The sequence below is a fragment of the Mustela putorius genome, unplaced genomic scaffold, assembly GCF_011764305.1.
Source record: "Mustela putorius furo isolate JIRA1106 unplaced genomic scaffold, ASM1176430v1.1 tig00003911_pilon_pilon_pilon, whole genome shotgun sequence".
Lineage (NCBI taxonomy): Eukaryota > Metazoa > Chordata > Mammalia > Carnivora > Mustelidae > Mustela > Mustela putorius.
Window position 1 is genome coordinate 4430789 of NW_025422058.1, and position 18127 is coordinate 4448915.

Here is an 18127-nt window from a genome sequence, read left to right on the forward strand (position 1 = left end):
AATAAGCAAGGGAGAAGTCCCACATCTATTAGGAGGAATGGAGAGATGAAAGTCAGAGTCCCCTTACTCTCTGCTTGTCCCATTTCTTCAAACACAACAAACAACACAACAGACAACAAAAAGACAAGACACAGACAACCACAGACCCAGCGGCCCTTACCCAGAACCTGCTGCTGGTGGGGATTTTCTCCGTCCCCTACAAACATTCGCCGGTGGGGATTTTCTTGCTCCCCTAGAAACTAGCAACAACAGACAACAAAAAGACAAGACAAAGACACACAGACCCAGCGGCCCTCACCCACTGGTGGGGGTTTTCCTGGCCCCCTACAGACCCAGATGACCGCCTGGGGGGGGGGCTTGGACCCCCAGACGATCTACCAGAAGAAGGATGAGGTGTCCCTTGCATCCACTCCAACCCTGGGGAGCATGGCTGCATCAAGCTTCTCCCCAGTGGGCCATACCCTGGAGTTCCACAGCCAGACAGACCAGATCTCACAGAATATGGAGATCTTACCTCTGGAGGTTTTTCCCAGAAATTCTGATGCTGGCTCAGTTCTCGTCGTTTGATCCTGGATGAGCCCCCATATGTTGGGTCCGTTACCAAAGGAACAAGACTGAGACATAGTTATGCAAAGCCTTATTCTATGCCAAGCATTAGAAGTTAGACTGACCGGCCAGGGAAATGAGGCTGAGATAAAGTGAAAGTTATGTAAAGCTTTATTTTATGCCAAGCATTAGAAGTCAGACTGACTGGCCAGGGTCGCCTCCCAAGAGAGCGACGCCCCTTGGTCTTACAGGCTAGTTTTTATAGGGCACAATCGCAGACATCTACATATGTGGCTTTGGCTGATTGGATGTCTCCTACCTGTATGTTTTAGTAACGGTTACCTGGAACCGATACTAGTAACTGCTGAGGCGTTTATTAAACAACAAAATGACCTTGTTTTAGGTATGTGTTTTAGTAATAGTTACCTAGAACCCATATAAACAAAATGGCCTTGTTTTAGGTGTGTGTTTTAACAATAGTTACCTGGAACTGATATCAATAACTGTTGAGGCATTTATTAAACAACAAAATGTCTACCTAGGTAACACGAAGTCACTATGGCTAAGTAGGCCCAGGGAGGCCTTAGGGGCTTAACATGTTTTAATGTGGAATGGACCCCAACAATAACCCTTTTGTGGGTTTTGAGGAGAACAGCTGTCATCAATGAGACAGCAAATTGCAACTTCCCTAATAGTTGAGAGAATGTAGGTCACACTTTCGTTTAAAACAAAAAGAATAGGATGGGCACCTGGGTGGCTCAGTGGGTTAAAGCCTCTGCCTTCGGCTCAGGTCATGAACCCAGAGTCCTGGGATTGAGCCCTGCATCAGGCTCTCTGCTCAGCAGGGATCCTGCTTCCCCCACCCCCTGCCCCCTGGCTGGCCTCTCTGCCTACTAGTAATCTCTGTCTGTCAAATAAATAAATAAAAATTACAAAACAAAACAAAACAAAAAAAAAACCAAAAATAACATAAAACTTAGAACTAAATATATATATTATTTGTTATTTTTATGAAAGACATTATCTGCTCATGTTGAGCTGGAAGATATGCAGGTATGAAATCATGGGTTTGCATGAGCAGGGAGCTCCAAGCAAGCAGTCCATTTCACACAGTCTTCTGCGTTTCAAATTTCACTCTTTTCAGTTTTTTGGTTTTTTTTTTTTAAAGAGAGAGTGTGGGAGCTCAAGTACAAGTGTGGGGTGGGGGGGTGGACACAGGGAGAGGGAGAATCCCAAGCAGGCTCCACACTCAGCACAGAACCCCATGCAGGGCTCGATCTTACAGCCCTGAGATCAGGACCTGAAACCAAAATTAGGAGTCGGAGGTTTAACTGACTGATTCACAGAGGAGCTCCCTGAGGTGGTGTTTTGAAGGGAGAGATAGCTGCACAACAACTCATCCACAGTGACTTAACTACAATGGGGTATGATTTTTCTAAAATAGCAAGAAGTCCAAAGGCGGAGAGTGCAGGGCTGCTGCAGTAGCAAAACGATGCCCTTATTTCCAGCACTTTCTGTTTTCCGATCCCACCATCCTTAGCATGTGGCTTTTGTACTCATGCTTATTTCATGGTCACAGGGCTACGGCTCCATCCATGGCTTCATGTCCACACTCCAAGTACAAAGAACAAAGAGGAGGAGGGGGCGGATGGTTTCTATTTCAGACTGGGGACACAATGGAGATAGCCAGATGCTGCTTTGTGTAGGGGGCATGAAAATAAGTTGCCTCTGGAGAAGTTATTCAGAAAGCTGCATCATTCATGTCTCCCCCCTCATTGCCAACTCCCTTTCTTTGATACGATTCAGCTAGTGATCTACCTTTATCACCTGCAACGTGAGTTGAAACACATTCTTTTAACCTGGAATATTCCTCCTTAGTGCTCCATCACAACTCCCCTGCCATGTTTTGCCTAGTAATTTTGTTGCTGAAACCCACTTTCCCTTCTCTTCCATTGTTCAATACTCCAGAGACCAGTATTGATTGAAAAGGACTAGGAGCTTTATTCAGGAGGCTGGCCACCTGCGGAGGAGGAAGACTATGGTTCCAAAGCCAACTCCAGGCTTTCTGCCTCCCCAAGAGGGTTTTAAAGGGATAAGGTGTGATTTATCAGTGGGGGGAGAGGTGCAGTGGCCTGTGACATTTCCTTATTCATGGAGATTTCATGGTGCCCATTTACAGCTTTCCATGAGACAGGCTTTCTGTGTTGTACAATTCCTGTTCTGTGATGGGCAAGGGCTTTCAGTGCTTCTTCCGGAAAGAAAAATAAGATTTGTAGCTACGAAAGGAAGGTTAGTAATTCAATCATGTAAAATGAATACCTGCTAAAGGTCACCATACCAGTTATGAAGATCAAGGAGGCTACAATTACTTAAAGTGCCTGTTTTAATTTTCATTTATTCCTCTGCTTAGTGGTTGAGATGGATTATTGAGGGCACCACTTCATATTACATTTCTTGCTCCTTTGTGTCTGTCTTATACCGTATGTCTATAAAATGCTATTATTCCTTGGTCTTTTGGTATCTAAGTTTGGCTTTGTATATATGGATAGTCTTGTCTTTTAGCCTTTTTTTGCATTTGTCAAGGCCTCAGTCATGAAATCAAATGTCCCAAAATTGTCAGTAGCAGAGAAAACCTAGTTATAACTTCTTACTCCCACAGACGCTGAGCCATGTAACTTTGGGATAGGTTAATGGACTAAAATGTAAGCATGTCTTTAGTAAAATATAAGCTGGACACAAAACAACAGCAATTTCAGGGACCTAACCCTGTCACAGCTTGCACAAATAAAACATATCTTGTTTTCTCAGTCACTAGCACTTCTCTCCTCTGAATGTGACTGATGGGTGTCAACATGACTCGTCCATACATTTTTCTGACTGATCCATATTTTAAGATGAAAAGCTCATGGCTTTTCTTTAAGTCCAGCATCTAAATGATAGTATTTTAAAGTCTGGTTCCCTGTGTCCTACTTGCCAAGACAAATGGTTAGACCACTGGTCATTGACTGAATCCTTATCAATCTATCTATCTATCTATCCATCCCATCTGCTTATCCCAGCAAGGGTTTGTGTTAGATATACTGTATATAACTGTCCATATCGCTGATTACGCACCCCCCCTATTTTTTTCCCCAAATTTTTATTTATTTCATAGAGAGAAGTAAGAGGAGAGAGCACAAGTAGAATGTCTATAATTGCCTTTCAAAGGGAAAATGGCAAGTAACTGGATCAAGTATCCTTAATTCAAAAAGTACAACGTTCTTTCCTGCAGCCCTCCTTCCGTCTTCTGCTGGAAGAACAGTGGCAGGCAGAGGGAGAAGGAGAAGCAGGTACCCCTCTGAGCAAGGAGCCCAATGCAGGCTTTATCCCAGGACCTCAGGATCAAGACCTGAGTCGAAGGCAGATGCTTAACCGACTGAGCCACCTGGGCACCCCACTTTTCTTTTACTAGAAATTTTCTGTTAGCTGGCATTCTTTCAGAAAAATAATCTTCATCAATCAAGCATTGCCATCCGCAATGAAGCGCTATCTTGTTTTTTCTTTCTGCACATAGAGACTCATATAGTGGGGAACACACCTTCAATGTCAGAAGTAAATCATCTAGCCCCAGGGAGATGGCTTCTCCTTATTTACAAACAGATATCTGAATTTATCATTCCCATTTAATTGGGTTATTTTGATGAGCTGCATGTTTTTTATTTAAATGCTTTTCTGACAATGCCCAGGTTCTTACTGGCATCTTTGATCTTAAAACTGATGGGGTCCTTTATTAGTAAAGTCTCAACCAAGGCATTCAGCCCAGTAGAATGTCTATAATTGCCTTTCAAAGGGAAAATGGCAAGTAACTGGATCAAGTATCCTTAATTCAAAAAGTACAACGTTCTTTCCTGCAGCCCTCCTTCCGTCTTCTGCTGGAAGAACAGTTTTCTGTTATGTCCCTCAGGGTCCAAGTCATTAAATTCACCCATGCCTTTCAGCTTTGATTACTCCAAGGCTCCCATGTAAAGAACCCATCCTTACTTGCTTAGTGACAGCAGCAGGTTTTCCTACTCACTCACACCATTCTCACCATAGATGCGCTCTGCTCTTCATAGCAGAATGGGCTATCCTACCATCTTTCACTCTTAGTGCTATATCCTTTTCTCCCCTCGGTATTGACATATGTTTCATGTCCTACAATCTGAGTTACATTGGCATTGAGCCAGGTATATAGAAACCCAGGAAAAGTTCTGTCATTGATCCTCTCAGGACATTATAATGTGACCTCATCACACAGCTTCAGACCTTTCTAGCCTGCCTGTCCATTGAAATTTTCATATCATAGTCCAGGAATTATTTTCCTTATGGAGGAGAGTTTAATATCACAGTCTTTAATCAGAATTGCTGCCCACTTTTTTTTTTTTTTAACAATTAATTCCCCTTTATCTCCTCCTCGGAATCTTAAAAGCTGCGAGTTATGTTGCATATCTGCTTTGACCCATGTGAGGTGTTAGCTACTGTAGGGGAATACCCACTTGGGCAACACGGAGGCTTGTTCCTCAGATCTCTCATCAAGATAGAGCCTGTCACAAGGCGTGTAGTTAGCTGATGGCCTCCAGCCACAGCACTTTGGAATTTGCTACAGCACCTCAGCCAAGGCTCTACTTCTCCTGGGTGAGTATAGTCAGTGACTGAGAATGACAGTTGCACTAATCCATAGCTGCTATCAACCTAGATAAAGAGGTAATTTGAGGCAGACTCAAAACTCCAGAAAGACTGGTTTATTTGGGAATTAGCAAAGGACTTGCAATTCAGAACATGCAAACTGTGGCAAGCCACAGGGGAGTCTGTTGAGGGTCTGTATTTATGGGCAGGGAATGTAAAGAGTTTAGAAAGTTCACTTAGAGTCTGTTAAAATAAAAAACAGAGACCAGTTTTGAAAATTCCCTGAGCAGATAAAACCCATCCAGTCATACGAACAAAGCTCAATTCAGCTTATTTTGCAAGACCAACCAAATGGGGACATTTTTCCTCCGGGAACTATAAGCAAAATTTCCCAAGGTCAATATGAGGCAAACCCTGACCAACTCCATACATTTAAAAAATTTTCAGTGAATAAGTTTTCTATAAATCAGCCATTTATGGGAAACCAGTCTCTCAGTCCTTAAGTTTTGTGATCCTGAAGGGACATGAGATTTTCCATTTTGTGTCTTCTAGTTTGATTTTATTTATTTGTTTTCCCCCCTCTGGTTTGATTTTAGGTTGAAATTCTGACAACACTGCCCAACACATACTTCTCCCAACACGAAAGATCTCTATAAGGGGTTTTTGCACCACAGCTTCCTGCCTTGTGTGGGATGACATTTTTCTGAGTTGCACTGTGTGGTCTGAGCCTTTTTCTGACTGAATTTTACAGGTGTCAGATCTGCATTATAGTCTGAAGTTTTTCCCTATCTACTAATGTTCTCTTCCAACCCTTTGTGTGCATTTTTGTATTCCAATAAAACTTCATTTATGGACACTGGAATTTGAATTTTATGTAATTTTCATGTCCCATAATTTTTTAATTTTCTTAAAAACCATATTTTAGAACAATTTTAGATTTATAGAAAAATTATGAATATGGTACAGTGTTCCCACATACCTCCCACCCACTTTCCCCTATTATTAACAACTTACAGCAGATTTGTCACAATTAATGAACTAATATTGATGCATGTTTGTTAGCTTAAGCACATACTTATTAAGATTTTCTTAGTTTCCACCTAATGCCCTTCTTACGTCTCAGGATCCTGGTCCAAGATACCATCTTATGTTCAGTAGTCTTATGTCTAGGTTTAGAATCCTTTTGGTACTGATGGTGTCTCAGGTTTTTTCTTATTTTGATGAATTAAGGGAAGTTTGTTGTTGTTGTTGTTTGTTTTTTAAAATAACGAAGGTTTTGAAGGTTTTTAGAAGTACTGGTGTTTTATAGACTGTCCCCTAATTGGGATGTCTAATTTTTTTCTCATGATTTGACTGGATTTTTGAGAAGACGACCACAGAGGTAAAATGCCATTTTCATCATATCATATCAAGGATACATGCTGTTAGCATGACTTACCACTGTTGATCTTGATCTTGATCTTGATCACCTGGCTGCCAGAGTGTTTATCAGGTTTCTCCACTATAAAGTTACTCTTTTTTCCCCCTCTTTCCCGTACTATATAGTTTGGTACCTCAAGTTTTATAGGCATCAACTAATAAATCTCTTATACTTCTAATTCTGTCTTGACATTGGCTTCAGGAGGACATGAACAGGCACAGTTGGTTTCACTAGTGATCCAATGAAGCAAGTGGCAAGAAATCATGATCTCTTGCTTAGTTACTGGAACTGAGCCAGTTTTTACACAGGAAACCACTGAAGAGGTGACTGAGTTCCTAGGAGGCCACTAGTATGCACTTTAAAGATTTTCTGAGCATTTTCCAAAAGGAACCCATGGACATTTACTTGAATGAATATCTATTTGAAGGGAGGAATATCCACACATTTGGGAGCTATTGGACACATGATCTGAGTTGACATTGAACCAAAGCATCATTATGGGATCAAATCCAAGTGGAACCAAAGGGCAAGAGTATGCTACATGAGCAGATAACCTAGACCTCCATCTCACCCACCAATGTTTTACCAGAACTCAGTTCACACTTGTGACTATTATGGGGGGGGTGGGGAAGTCTTGAACCTCTAGGTAAAGGTAATTTTTGAAAGCCAAATGTTAATTTATCAATCAGTTGGTCCAAAATGTGGGTGCAAGCAGAAAATGGACAATAACTGCATTATAGCCTCGACAGGCAGCAGTAAGAGAAAATCTTCAGGGTGGAACTTTGAATGGTACCTGTATCCACTTTGTATGTAAGTACAAGTGGTTTGACATGAGAATCAATATGATCACATGGACCATAGCAAATATCTAGTCTTAGGTTGGGAGTTTGGAAGGAAAAGGATTGAAAGGTAAGAAATAAGAAGATCTGGGGCAGAGGCATATGAATGGAAATAAGAAGTGGGAATGGTAGGCGGAATTTTTTTTTTTAACAGATTATTGCCCACCATATGCATCAAATGACAAGGTAGACAAAATAATTCATCAATTTACATTTGTTAGCCTTTGTCTTTTGCCCACCTAGAATTAGTTTGATGGGCAGACAAATGGAATGCATGGATGCCACATACAGATCCAGTTGCATAGACTTTCATGTATCAGTGTTGTTCCAGGTACCTCTGTATATAGAATCTACCAACAATGGAGATGAATTCTGGGTCTCTAACATAGCATTATTGTTTGAGGAGACCAACTGGCACTTGGTGGCAAGTTGACTACATTGGGCTCCTTTCATTCTGGAAAAGCCAGTGGTTCATTCTCACTGAAATAGACACCTATTCTGACATCTTTTCTAGGTATAGGTGTGACTTTCCTGCCCCAAGAGTCTTAGCCAACACCACCATGTATGGGTTTCCTGAGGGTCCTGATCCTCAGGAATAGAACATTACACAAGCTAGCATTCCATCAGATGTCTTACTGCAATGTTGAAGTCTATCAGATCTGTTTAATAACAGGAGTATCAATAGTATTTCTCAGATTTAAATATTTTTAGATATCTTGTCTAATACTGCCCATAATCAAGTTCCCTCACTCAGGTGGTACTTTGAAATTGAGTGGGCATATGTTTTTGGCAATTCCTTTTGCTATGGAATGGTAAGAAAATGTCCGATGTCCTCCACTCTGCCCCAGCCCATCACTTTTGGCCAACCTGGTTTCCCATCAACATTATGTTGAATGTTGTGGACGGGGTTCATGGCTATGCTAAATAATTGCAAATCCTCCTACTCCCTCTAGAGTCACCAGATCCTTATGACTCTATCTAGTTCCTTTGCTATTGCTGTGCTGTTCCTTGTGAACATTCTGTATTCATTTTGTTCTTCCCCAGCCTCCCTTTGTGTATTTATTACCATCCAGTTCTACAGTTCATTGCTGTGGGGAGTTGAGGAACCAATAGAAAGCCCAATAATCTTACCTTTACCCAGTTTTAAGAAATAACGTACTTGATCCTTGACCATTTAATATCCAGTTTTAAGAAATAACGTACTTGATCCTTGACCATTTAAATCAAGGACTCAGGATAGCATTGGATCACCTAATATTTTGTTAGTATTTATTGACTAAGTTTACTGACTCTTTGACACTTTCTCGAACCCTTAGTCAAACCAAGGGCAAGTATATACTACACATAATGTAGCTGGAAATTACTTTACTAGGGCCAAGAATATTTTAACAGTCTTACAGTTTTATAATGCAGAATAGAATATATGGTACTTTAAGTACTCTTTCTCCACTCAAGACCATTTGGGTCAGAAAATCCTGGTCAAAGTATATTCCTGAAACGCAGTGCCATGGAAACTGAGTAAGGGTAATTTTCCCTGATACCTCTGAGATTCATACGAATGATCCCTTATGTAGGGAGTCAACCTATAACTTGTGTAATAAAGTAAGCATTCTAAGCACATAGGGTGTATGGTTCTGGGAGAGAGATATGGTATGATACCAAGAACCAAGACTTAGGAAATAAAACTTTAAAAGACATCCTATTCTTTGACCACTTGATGCTATAAAGAATCTCTACATATTCAGTTTTAGTGCCATTATTGCTAATGCTGTTTCAGAATAATGGACATATTATTTATTTATTTATTTACTTATTTATTTATTTATAAGATTTTTATTTATTTATTTGACAGAGAGAGAGAGCACACATAAGCAGGGGGAGTGACAAGTAGAAGCAGAGGAAGAAGTAGGCTCCTTGCTAGCAGGAAGCCTGATGTGGGGCTACATCTCAGGACCCTGGGGTCATGACCTGAACCAAAAGCAGATGCTTAATCAGCTGAGCCATCCAGGTGCCCAATAAAGGACATTTTAACGAAAATATCTTTATACTATGAATGTCCTATCAGTTGAGTCAGTTACAGAATCCTATTCAAAATAACCTAAGGAAAACTTACTGGATGGAAATAGGATATACTCTGGAAAAATAATACGTGTGAAAGGTTGGGATAAAACTAAGCATCAGAGACAACAACCTTTCACTGTTTCTCTGTTGGTATTCATTCTTTCTTTCCATGCAGTCTGCTAAACAGCTTCAGAGCTTTACATATTACAACTTGTGCCATCAAGGAGAACCTCATTTGAAAGTCTGTCTGGATCTCCCAGCCAAAAACTATGATTGCGCCCATCTGTGCTTAGTAGACCATCTTCAAAGTAAGAAGACAGAAGCTCAACAGCAAAATGATGGTTCCCATGGTAACTTATGGATATAAAAAGGTGAAGCAAGAAGGGTAGGAAAGAAAATGAGAGAACGATTTTTAGAAAAATGAGAAATTAGGGAAGTACAATAACATCTACAATACATTCATTATTTACACATATCTGGGGGTGGAGATAAGCCAACAGGGGAATTTTTTAAACTTGGCACTGGTAATATTTTGGACAGGATAATTCTTTGCTGTGGGGGTTGTCCTAGGCATTATAAGATTGTTACCAGCATTCCTGGCCTCTTCCCACTAAATACCAGTAGCACCTTCCTGGTCACAGCTTCATTGTTTCCAGATTTTGCCAAATGTCCCTGGAAGAGAGGTGACAAAATTGCCCCCAGAGAAGAACCACTGGCTTATAGCAGTTATATTCCATGAAATTACCTGGAGAATATGTTGAAGAGTAAAGTTAGATGGGTAGAAGTTAGATATACAAATATATAAGTTAATCATAGTGGGAACTGAACACGGGATCATGAAGAATTTATACTTGTAAATGCATCAGAATGTCCAGACATTAACTTGTTTTGAGTCCTAGGTTGTAGGACCTTGACAAATCCAAGGTCAGTCTTCTCATTTTAAAAATGGAAGCAATATCAACTCTACAGAGTGGTTTTGGAAATTAAAAAATTATGTGAAACCACCTTGGAAGCTGTGAAATAGTATAAAAATATCAGAAAATACTAATAAATAAAATCATTGTAGAGAACCAGCCCTTTTCACTACCTAAGGCTTTTTCTTAGGAAGCTGGTTAGAAAAGAGGCTGACTACATAGAAATTACATAAATGTAGGGCGTTTTTGTATAATTCTCATCTTGCCCCATTTAAGAATCGGCTTTTAATATAATAAAGTTAAAAATATGGAGTTTATATAATTTGATGTGTGCTATGTTAGGTATTTTTATTCAGATCACTTACTAGTACTACAAATAGTAAGTAGTTAATTTATATTACTAATTTGTGAACTTTTACTGAACATATTAAATAACTGTAAGCAAATAACTTTTTAAATTTTTATTTTATTTTACCACATAAATTTGGAAGCAGCCAAATTGCTCAATCACAAATAATTAAACTTTTGACATTTATTTGTCCTTGGTGGCAATAAATTATATAGCCTAATAAAGAATTACAACAAGGCTTTAATGAAATAGCAAACATGAAGTAGAAATAAAAATTTGTCTCCTAACAACATGTACAGTACCACTTAAACTATTTCCCAAACACACACAATACAAATATACATAATGATATTCAATGCCTTGATATCACATGGTCAATATTATCACCACCATCATCACCACTATCAATAACAACTACAATAGTAATTAATCGATTTTAAATAAAATAAAAAAAAATAACAACTGTAAGCGTAATGATAAAAATAACAAAACCAAAAGTTATTAAATGGTTATCTTGAGTCACAATGATCCTAAGCACAGTAACATGTATAATCTTAATACTTGAGAAACTTATTAACCCATTTAGGAAATATTTAAAACACAGAGATAGACATATTTAGAAAATGGGAATTCCTTCCTTTATAAGGATAACACAGTAAAATCTTAAAAAGTAATTAGACTGGTCAAATCTTTTTTAGTATTTCTGTCATCAGGTCTTTACCTTCTCTCAGTGTCCGAGAACTTGTCTTACAATACTTACTATAAAATACATGTTTTTGTTAGTTTGTTTCTGTGTTTTTCAAATTTACATTTGTTGAGTAAATATATGAAAAAGAAGAGAATAAAAGGTATTGCAGTAATGGTTTGTACATATTCGTTTTTATTAAAGCTCAGTGTTTTACTTTTTGTATTTATTTATTTATTTTTTGTATTACACTTTTGTCTTATTGTGGTGGTAAATCTTCATCCTCCACTGACTCCTTCTCTTTCTTTTCCTGTTCGTCATCCTCTCCCTCCCCTTCCTCCTTTTCATCCCCTTCCTTTTCCTCCTCCTTTTCTTTATATTCTTCCTCTTCCTCCACCTTTCCCCTGTCTCCTTCCTCCATCTCCTCTTCCTTCTCCTGTAACTGTTCTGGCCCTACCTCAGTTAGATCAGAGGCAAGCATCATTTCTTCTTCCAATAATATATTTGGAAACCGAGACTGTATTATCAAAACAACTACGATACATATTGAAAAACACAACATTCTCAGAAAGAAAATAAATAAGCACAGTGGATCACACACAATTGGCCGGGGAACTTCCCATCTGGGATACCAAAATCGGTAATCTGTAAATAAAGAAATAAAATTGAAAGCTGGATTTCGTATAAAGTAGTTAAATTGTCCAAGAAATAAAGGATGACAATACATACATACGGATTGGTCACGTTCTGCATTACCTAAAAAGAAAAAGAAAGTCCATAAAGAATTATATAAAAATCCTTCTTTCTCTAGAAATAAAATAATTTTTCTAAAAATAATGACATTATTCTCCTAGTCCTCAGGTATCATGCTGCCATCTTTGATGTGCTTCCTCCAACCAGTAGCCCATCACAAAATGTACTACATTCTCTTCTAGTAAAAGTCAGCTGAGTCTGCTAGGGGGAACATAGAGGTATGGGAATGAGGACATGTGGATTCTATTACTAATTCTGTCTCTAAATCATTGTCACTTTGTATGAATCATTTCACTTCTGTCCTGTAAAGATTTTTCCAGCTTCAACATTCTAGGATTTTATAATATCTCTTACATGCATCTCTCTTTTTCCCCCAGATCATTCCAAATTAATCTTCTGAATATACTCACTTTCCTCATCTAATTCTTATTTTCAGGAGCTTTTCATTGCTCTTCATTTCATCCCAAAGTAAACTATGCAGCCTGGTATAGAGTTTATTATTTCTGCTATCTAGCCTAAAGCTATCATAATACTTCTCAGGAAATAAATCTCTTCCCTCTGCTGACTGGAGCAGAGAAGATCAAAAAATCATTCCTGGATTCCATTAGGAAGAGTTAAGAGGATAAATGAGTTCTCACACAGAGAGCCCAATGGGAATCAGAGGCTTTGTCTTGTAATTGGCACTAACCTTATAAGAAAATTTAGAAATCACTCTTCAGAAAATCCTAGGGATGAACTGACCAATCAGATCTTTGATGTTATTTCAGCCTTTTGTGCTTATTTTACTTCATATTTTATACAATGATTTCTATTTGGCACTCCTTTAAAAAATTTTTTTTACCACAAAGTCTATATTTTCTCTACTTCATTCTGTGTATGTGTAGCTGTTGATCACTTAGTTTGAGCTATGATGTAATTAGCATAATTCTTACTTGGATTTTCCTTCATTTGTCATCACTATTTTCCATTCTACATTTTCCATTCTTCTTTTACTTTTGCACTTGATTGAATATATTAAATACATTTAAATCTATTTACATCTCTATTGTTTGATTTATCAGCTTTAAATAATAGCTTTTGGCCCCTTGCTATGAAAGATGGGGAAATTAAGCACATTTTTCTATCTCTCTCTTCTTCTGCCAAGTTTTATTAATTATATCATTTTATATTGTCAACATTTATTATATTTACATTTGTTTTGTAATTATAGCCTTAAGAATTCAATCTTTGTCTATTGATTAAACTATGCTTCTAGATAGTTTTTCCAGTGTAGCTTTTCATTTTCCATTCATCTCTTCTTTTTGGTGAAAGCCATCTTCTAGGGGTTTATTGAGAAAGTGCTTGTGAGAACTATGTACCACAAATTTCTTTGTGTTTCCACAAGATTTGTTTATCTGCTTGTATTTGAATAATAGGTTTGGTTGAATTTATGTACAGCATTAAGAACAATATAGGAATTATTCCACTGTCTCTTGGCATTAATTCTTATTACAGAAAAGTTTGATACCAGCCAAAATATGCAGGATTGTCAATTGCCAATGCAGCATTCTATCACACTGGTGTCAAGTTGATCCTGTGTTGCAGACCTGAAATCAGGAACTAACTTTCTGTGAATTCCTTCCTCTGTATAGCTCCAAGTTAGAGTTTGCCAATGACAGGATGTATGTGAAATTTGGAAGATTAAAGAGAAGAAGAAACCATTATTATTCTCCATGGGTGGTTTTTCGCCAGATACCTGAACAGATGTGAGATTCCCAGTGGCTGCTTGGTCGAATAGGAAACTACCTGCTTTGCTGTCAAATACTGAGACTGTTTGGTGGGAGCTTTTTCAAAGATTCTTGAGAATTGCAGCAATTTTCTTGTAAGTTTTTGAGAACCACCTATTTTGGTGCTTCAAGCTAAGAGGTTTTCTGTTTCTGCTTCTTTGACCTTCTAACTATAGTTTCTCCGCCTTTTCATAGCAACTTCTGTGATCTTTGCTCCCTTAGAGTTTACACCATTCATGTGAGCTCTATTTTCTATGTTCAACACTGTATTATCAGAATATTTAAAGTGGCTGTTTTCCTGACTCAACCCAGACTATTAAACTCCAATGAATTATTTTACGTTTTGGTTTGGATACGTGAAGGATTCTTTACTTTCCTCTAATTTGCATCACTTTTTCCTGGCACATATTATTATCCATTTTCTTTCTTTCTTTTTTTTTTTTTTGAATCTTTAAATGGTTGTTTTTATTTTATTTATTTATTACTTATTTATTTTCAATGGAGTTATAATTGACATATAACATTATATTAGTTTTGGGTATACAACAAAATGATTTGGTATTTGTATTTACTGAAATGATCACCACAGTAAATCTAGTGAACATCTGTCATCATATATAGTAATAAAAGTTTCTTCTTGTGATAAGAATTTTTAAGTTCTACTCTCTTAGTAACTTTCAAATATGCAATACATTATTATTAACTATAGTTGCTATGCTGTACATTACATCCTCATGAATTATTTATTTTATAACTAGAAGTTGAAGTTTTTACCTTTGACTGTCTTTACCCATTTTGCCCACTGCCCACCTCGACCCCTGGCAACAATCAATCTATCCTCTGTATCTATAAGCTTGGTTTTTGGTTTTACATTTAAGTAAGATCATATGGTATCTTTCTTTCTCTGACATTTCACTTAGCAAAATGCCCTCAGGGGCCATCCATTTTGTCACAAATGGCAAGATTTCATTTTTTTTAATATGGCTGAATTCTATTCATTTTGTGTGTGTAATGATAGATACAGATATAACACATTTTCTTTGCCCATTCACCCATTAATGGATACTTAGGTTCTTGCCACACCTTGGCTATTGTAAATAATGTTGCAATGAACATGTGGGTGCATATATGTTTTTGAGTTAGTGTTTTCATTTTCTTCAAATAAACACCCAGAAGTGAAATTACTGGATCATGTGGTTCATTTTTAATTTTTTAAGGAACCTCTTACTTTTTCCAGCTTACATTCCATAGTAGGTATTCAATGTCTGGATTCAAGAATTTCTATTTCTGGTTTTTAAAAAAATTATTTCTTTGAATACCTATATATCTATCTATTGCTTTGTTTTCTGCTGTATTATTTTTGTTCTGGTCGTCAGGGGCTCCAATTATTCACATAAGGAATCAGATTTATCAGTGCTTTCTTATAATTTTCTCTTTAGTCTTTTAAATTTCTTAGACTTGACCTCCCTATCCCTTACTGTATTTTCCAGTATTTTTGGTTCCTTGTGTTGTTTTCAATGTGGCTTTTCAGTTCTTCATAAGTATATTTGAGATATACTAAAAATATTTTTGTTTACCTGAATTTCAAATTTAATTGAGCACCCTGTATTTGATCTGGCAACTGACAGGCTGCTCCTCCACTTGGATCCCTCCCACGTGGCTCAGATTTTGAAACCCAGATTCAATGTTCTCCCATATTGCCAAGTCAGTAAGAACACTTTAATGAAAGGGAACACTGGGGTATCCTCTTCTCCTTATCCCTCTTCCACTGTTTCCACCATTCTCTTTCAGTATTTCTCATTTTTTTCCCCCACCCCTAGGATCCTATTCTTAGTATACTACTTTTCTTTCTCTGTGTGTTGTACCTGGATAAGTTATTCCTTTTTTATATTTTTAGACTTGTCTATATGCTTTTGATTCTGAAACAGAGCCTTGAAATATACCCTAAGCTTATGAGTCTTACCTACTCAGGTATCAAATAGTATTTAAAGCTAATAATGATCAAAACCCATCATCTATTTTCCATAGCTTTCTCTCTTCATATAATTCATATCTCAATCCATTGCACCAAATCTGGTATTTATATTAGACTTTTTTTCTCATCACTATGTCAAATTATTCTTTAAGATTTGCTAATTTTGCCCCATAAATATTAATCAAATTTATCTCATCACCTTCATTTCTCTTACAAATAGTCCAGTATGAACCTTATCTCCTTCCTGACTATATCAAAAAATTTCAAATTGATTTGCTTTCCTTAGGTTTTGCATTAACAATTTTTTTTTAATTTAAAAGAATCCCTCCTTCTGTGTGGGGTTGGCTTTATTTGTTGTTGATTCTCCAGTTCTTTAAGGTATAAAGATCTATTACTGAGAGTGGTGTGTTAAGATCCTCTTCTATTAATGTATTCATATCAGTATGACTCTTTATCTTGATTAACAGTTGTCTTATGTAGTTGGCTGCTCCCATATTGGAGACATAAATATTTACTATTGTTAGATCTTCTTGGTGGATATGCCTTTTAGAATGATGTAGCATCCGGGCACCTGGGTGGCTCAGTGGGTTAAGCTGCTGCCTTCAGCTCAGGTCATGATCTCAGGGTCCTGGGATCGAGTCCCGAATCTGGCTCTCTGCTCAGCAGGGAGCCTGCTTCTCTCTCTCTCTCTCTCTCTCTCTGCCTGCCTCTTTGCCTACTTGTGATCTCTCTCTGTCAAATAAATAAATAAAATCTTAAAAAAAAAGAATGATGTAGTATCCTTCTTTATCTCTGCTTACAGTCTTTAGTTTAAAGTCTAATTTATCTGATATGAGAATTGCTATGCCAGCTTTCTTTCTTTCTTTATTTTTTTAAAGGAATGTCTCTCTCTCTCTCTTTTTTTTAAAGATTTTATTTATTTATTTGACAGACAGAAATCACAAGTAGACAGAGACAGCCAGAGAGAGAGGAGAAAGCAGGCTCCCCACCGAGCAGAGAGCCAGATGTGGGGCTTGATCTCAGGACCCTGAGATCATGACCTGAGCTGAAGGCAAAGGCTTTAACCCACTGAGCTACCCAGGCGCCCCTCCCAACTTTCTTTTGAGGCCCGTTGGCATGAAAGTTGCTTCTCCATCCCTTCACTTTCAGTCTGGATGTATCCTTAAGCTCCAAAATGGGTATCTCGTAGACAGCATGTGGACAGGTCCTCTCATTTTATCCAATCTGCAACCCTGTGCCATTTTATGGGAGCATTTAGGTCGTTCACATTGAAAGTGATTGTTGAAAGATATATTTTTATTGACATCATGTTGCCTATGAAGTTCTTGTTTCTATAGATTGTCTCTGTAAATTTCTGTTCTATGACACTCCTGGGTTCTTTCTTCTTTTATAGAACCCCCCTTAATATTTCTTGTAGTGCTGGCTTGGTGATCACATACTCTTTTAAAACTTGATGGTCTTGGAAGTTCTTTATCTCTCCATCCATTTTGAGTGTCAGCCTTGCTGGATAAAGTATTCTTGGCTGCATGTTCTTCTCATTTAGTGCCCTGAGTATGTATAACTACTAGTATGTATAGCCAGCCCTTTCTGGCTTGCCAGGTTTCTGTGGACAGATCTGACGTTATTCTGATGGACTGTCCTCTGTATGTAAGGAATCTCTTCCCCCTAGCTGCTCTCAAGAGCGCCTGTCTAAAGTTATTATTCATCAGTTTTACAGCAATGTTGTGGAGCATAAGGAATAACATGGAGGACATTGGGAGATGGAGTGGAGAAGGGCATTGGGGGAAATTGGAGGGGGAGGCAAACCACGAGAGACTGTGGACCCTGAGAAACAAACTGAGGGTTTTGGAGGGGAGAGAGGGATTGGGTGAGCCTGGTGGTGGGTATTATGGAGGGCACGTATTGCAGGGAGCACTGGGTGTGGTGCATAAACAATGAATGCTGGAACACTGAGAAGAAAAGAAATAAATAAAATGGGGGGAAAATCCCTCATTTAGAAAAAGGCTAAAATAAAGTGCAAATAACTTATTTTGAACCATTTTAATGCAAGTGGCCATTCTGATATATCTGAGAGTATTTATTTCCTACAAATAAGGATATTTTTCTACATGACAGTAATACAACTAACAAAATCAGGAATTAACATTATTACATTACTATCTTCTAATCTTTGGA

At 37.9% G+C, this 18127-nt stretch overlaps 2 protein-coding genes and 1 long non-coding RNA gene across 5 annotated transcripts in view; 1 reads left to right on the forward strand and 2 right to left on the reverse strand.

Annotated features, from left to right (window-relative positions):
- The window catches only part of GLIPR1 (GLI pathogenesis related 1), a 45274-nt gene extending 44617 nt beyond the window's left edge, over positions 1–657 (reverse strand). The window contains exon 1 of the mRNA XM_045069094.1: positions 515–657. The gene's annotated coding sequence lies outside the window, so the exon portion shown is untranslated. The remainder of the gene's footprint in view (positions 1–514) is intronic.
- Positions 1–18127, forward strand: part of LOC123388828 — a 35632-nt gene that overhangs the window by 14694 nt on the left and 2811 nt on the right. For 2 of the 3 annotated variants that reach the window (XR_006603337.1, XR_006603338.1), the window contains one exon: positions 13843–14377. This is a non-coding gene — a long non-coding RNA (uncharacterized LOC123388828). Of the gene's footprint in view, positions 1–13842; positions 14378–18127 lie in introns of those variants that run through there. The other variant, XR_006603339.1, reaches the window with a different exon arrangement.
- GLIPR1L2 (GLIPR1 like 2) overlaps positions 10905–18127 on the reverse strand; it is a 30755-nt gene continuing 23532 nt past the window's right edge. The window contains exons 5-6 of the mRNA XM_004752403.3: positions 12188–12214; positions 10905–12103 (exon numbers count right to left, since the gene is read on the reverse strand). Coding sequence (XP_004752460.1) covers positions 11718–12103; positions 12188–12214 — 413 coding nt within the window. The 3' untranslated portion in view covers positions 10905–11717. The remainder of the gene's footprint in view (positions 12104–12187; positions 12215–18127) is intronic.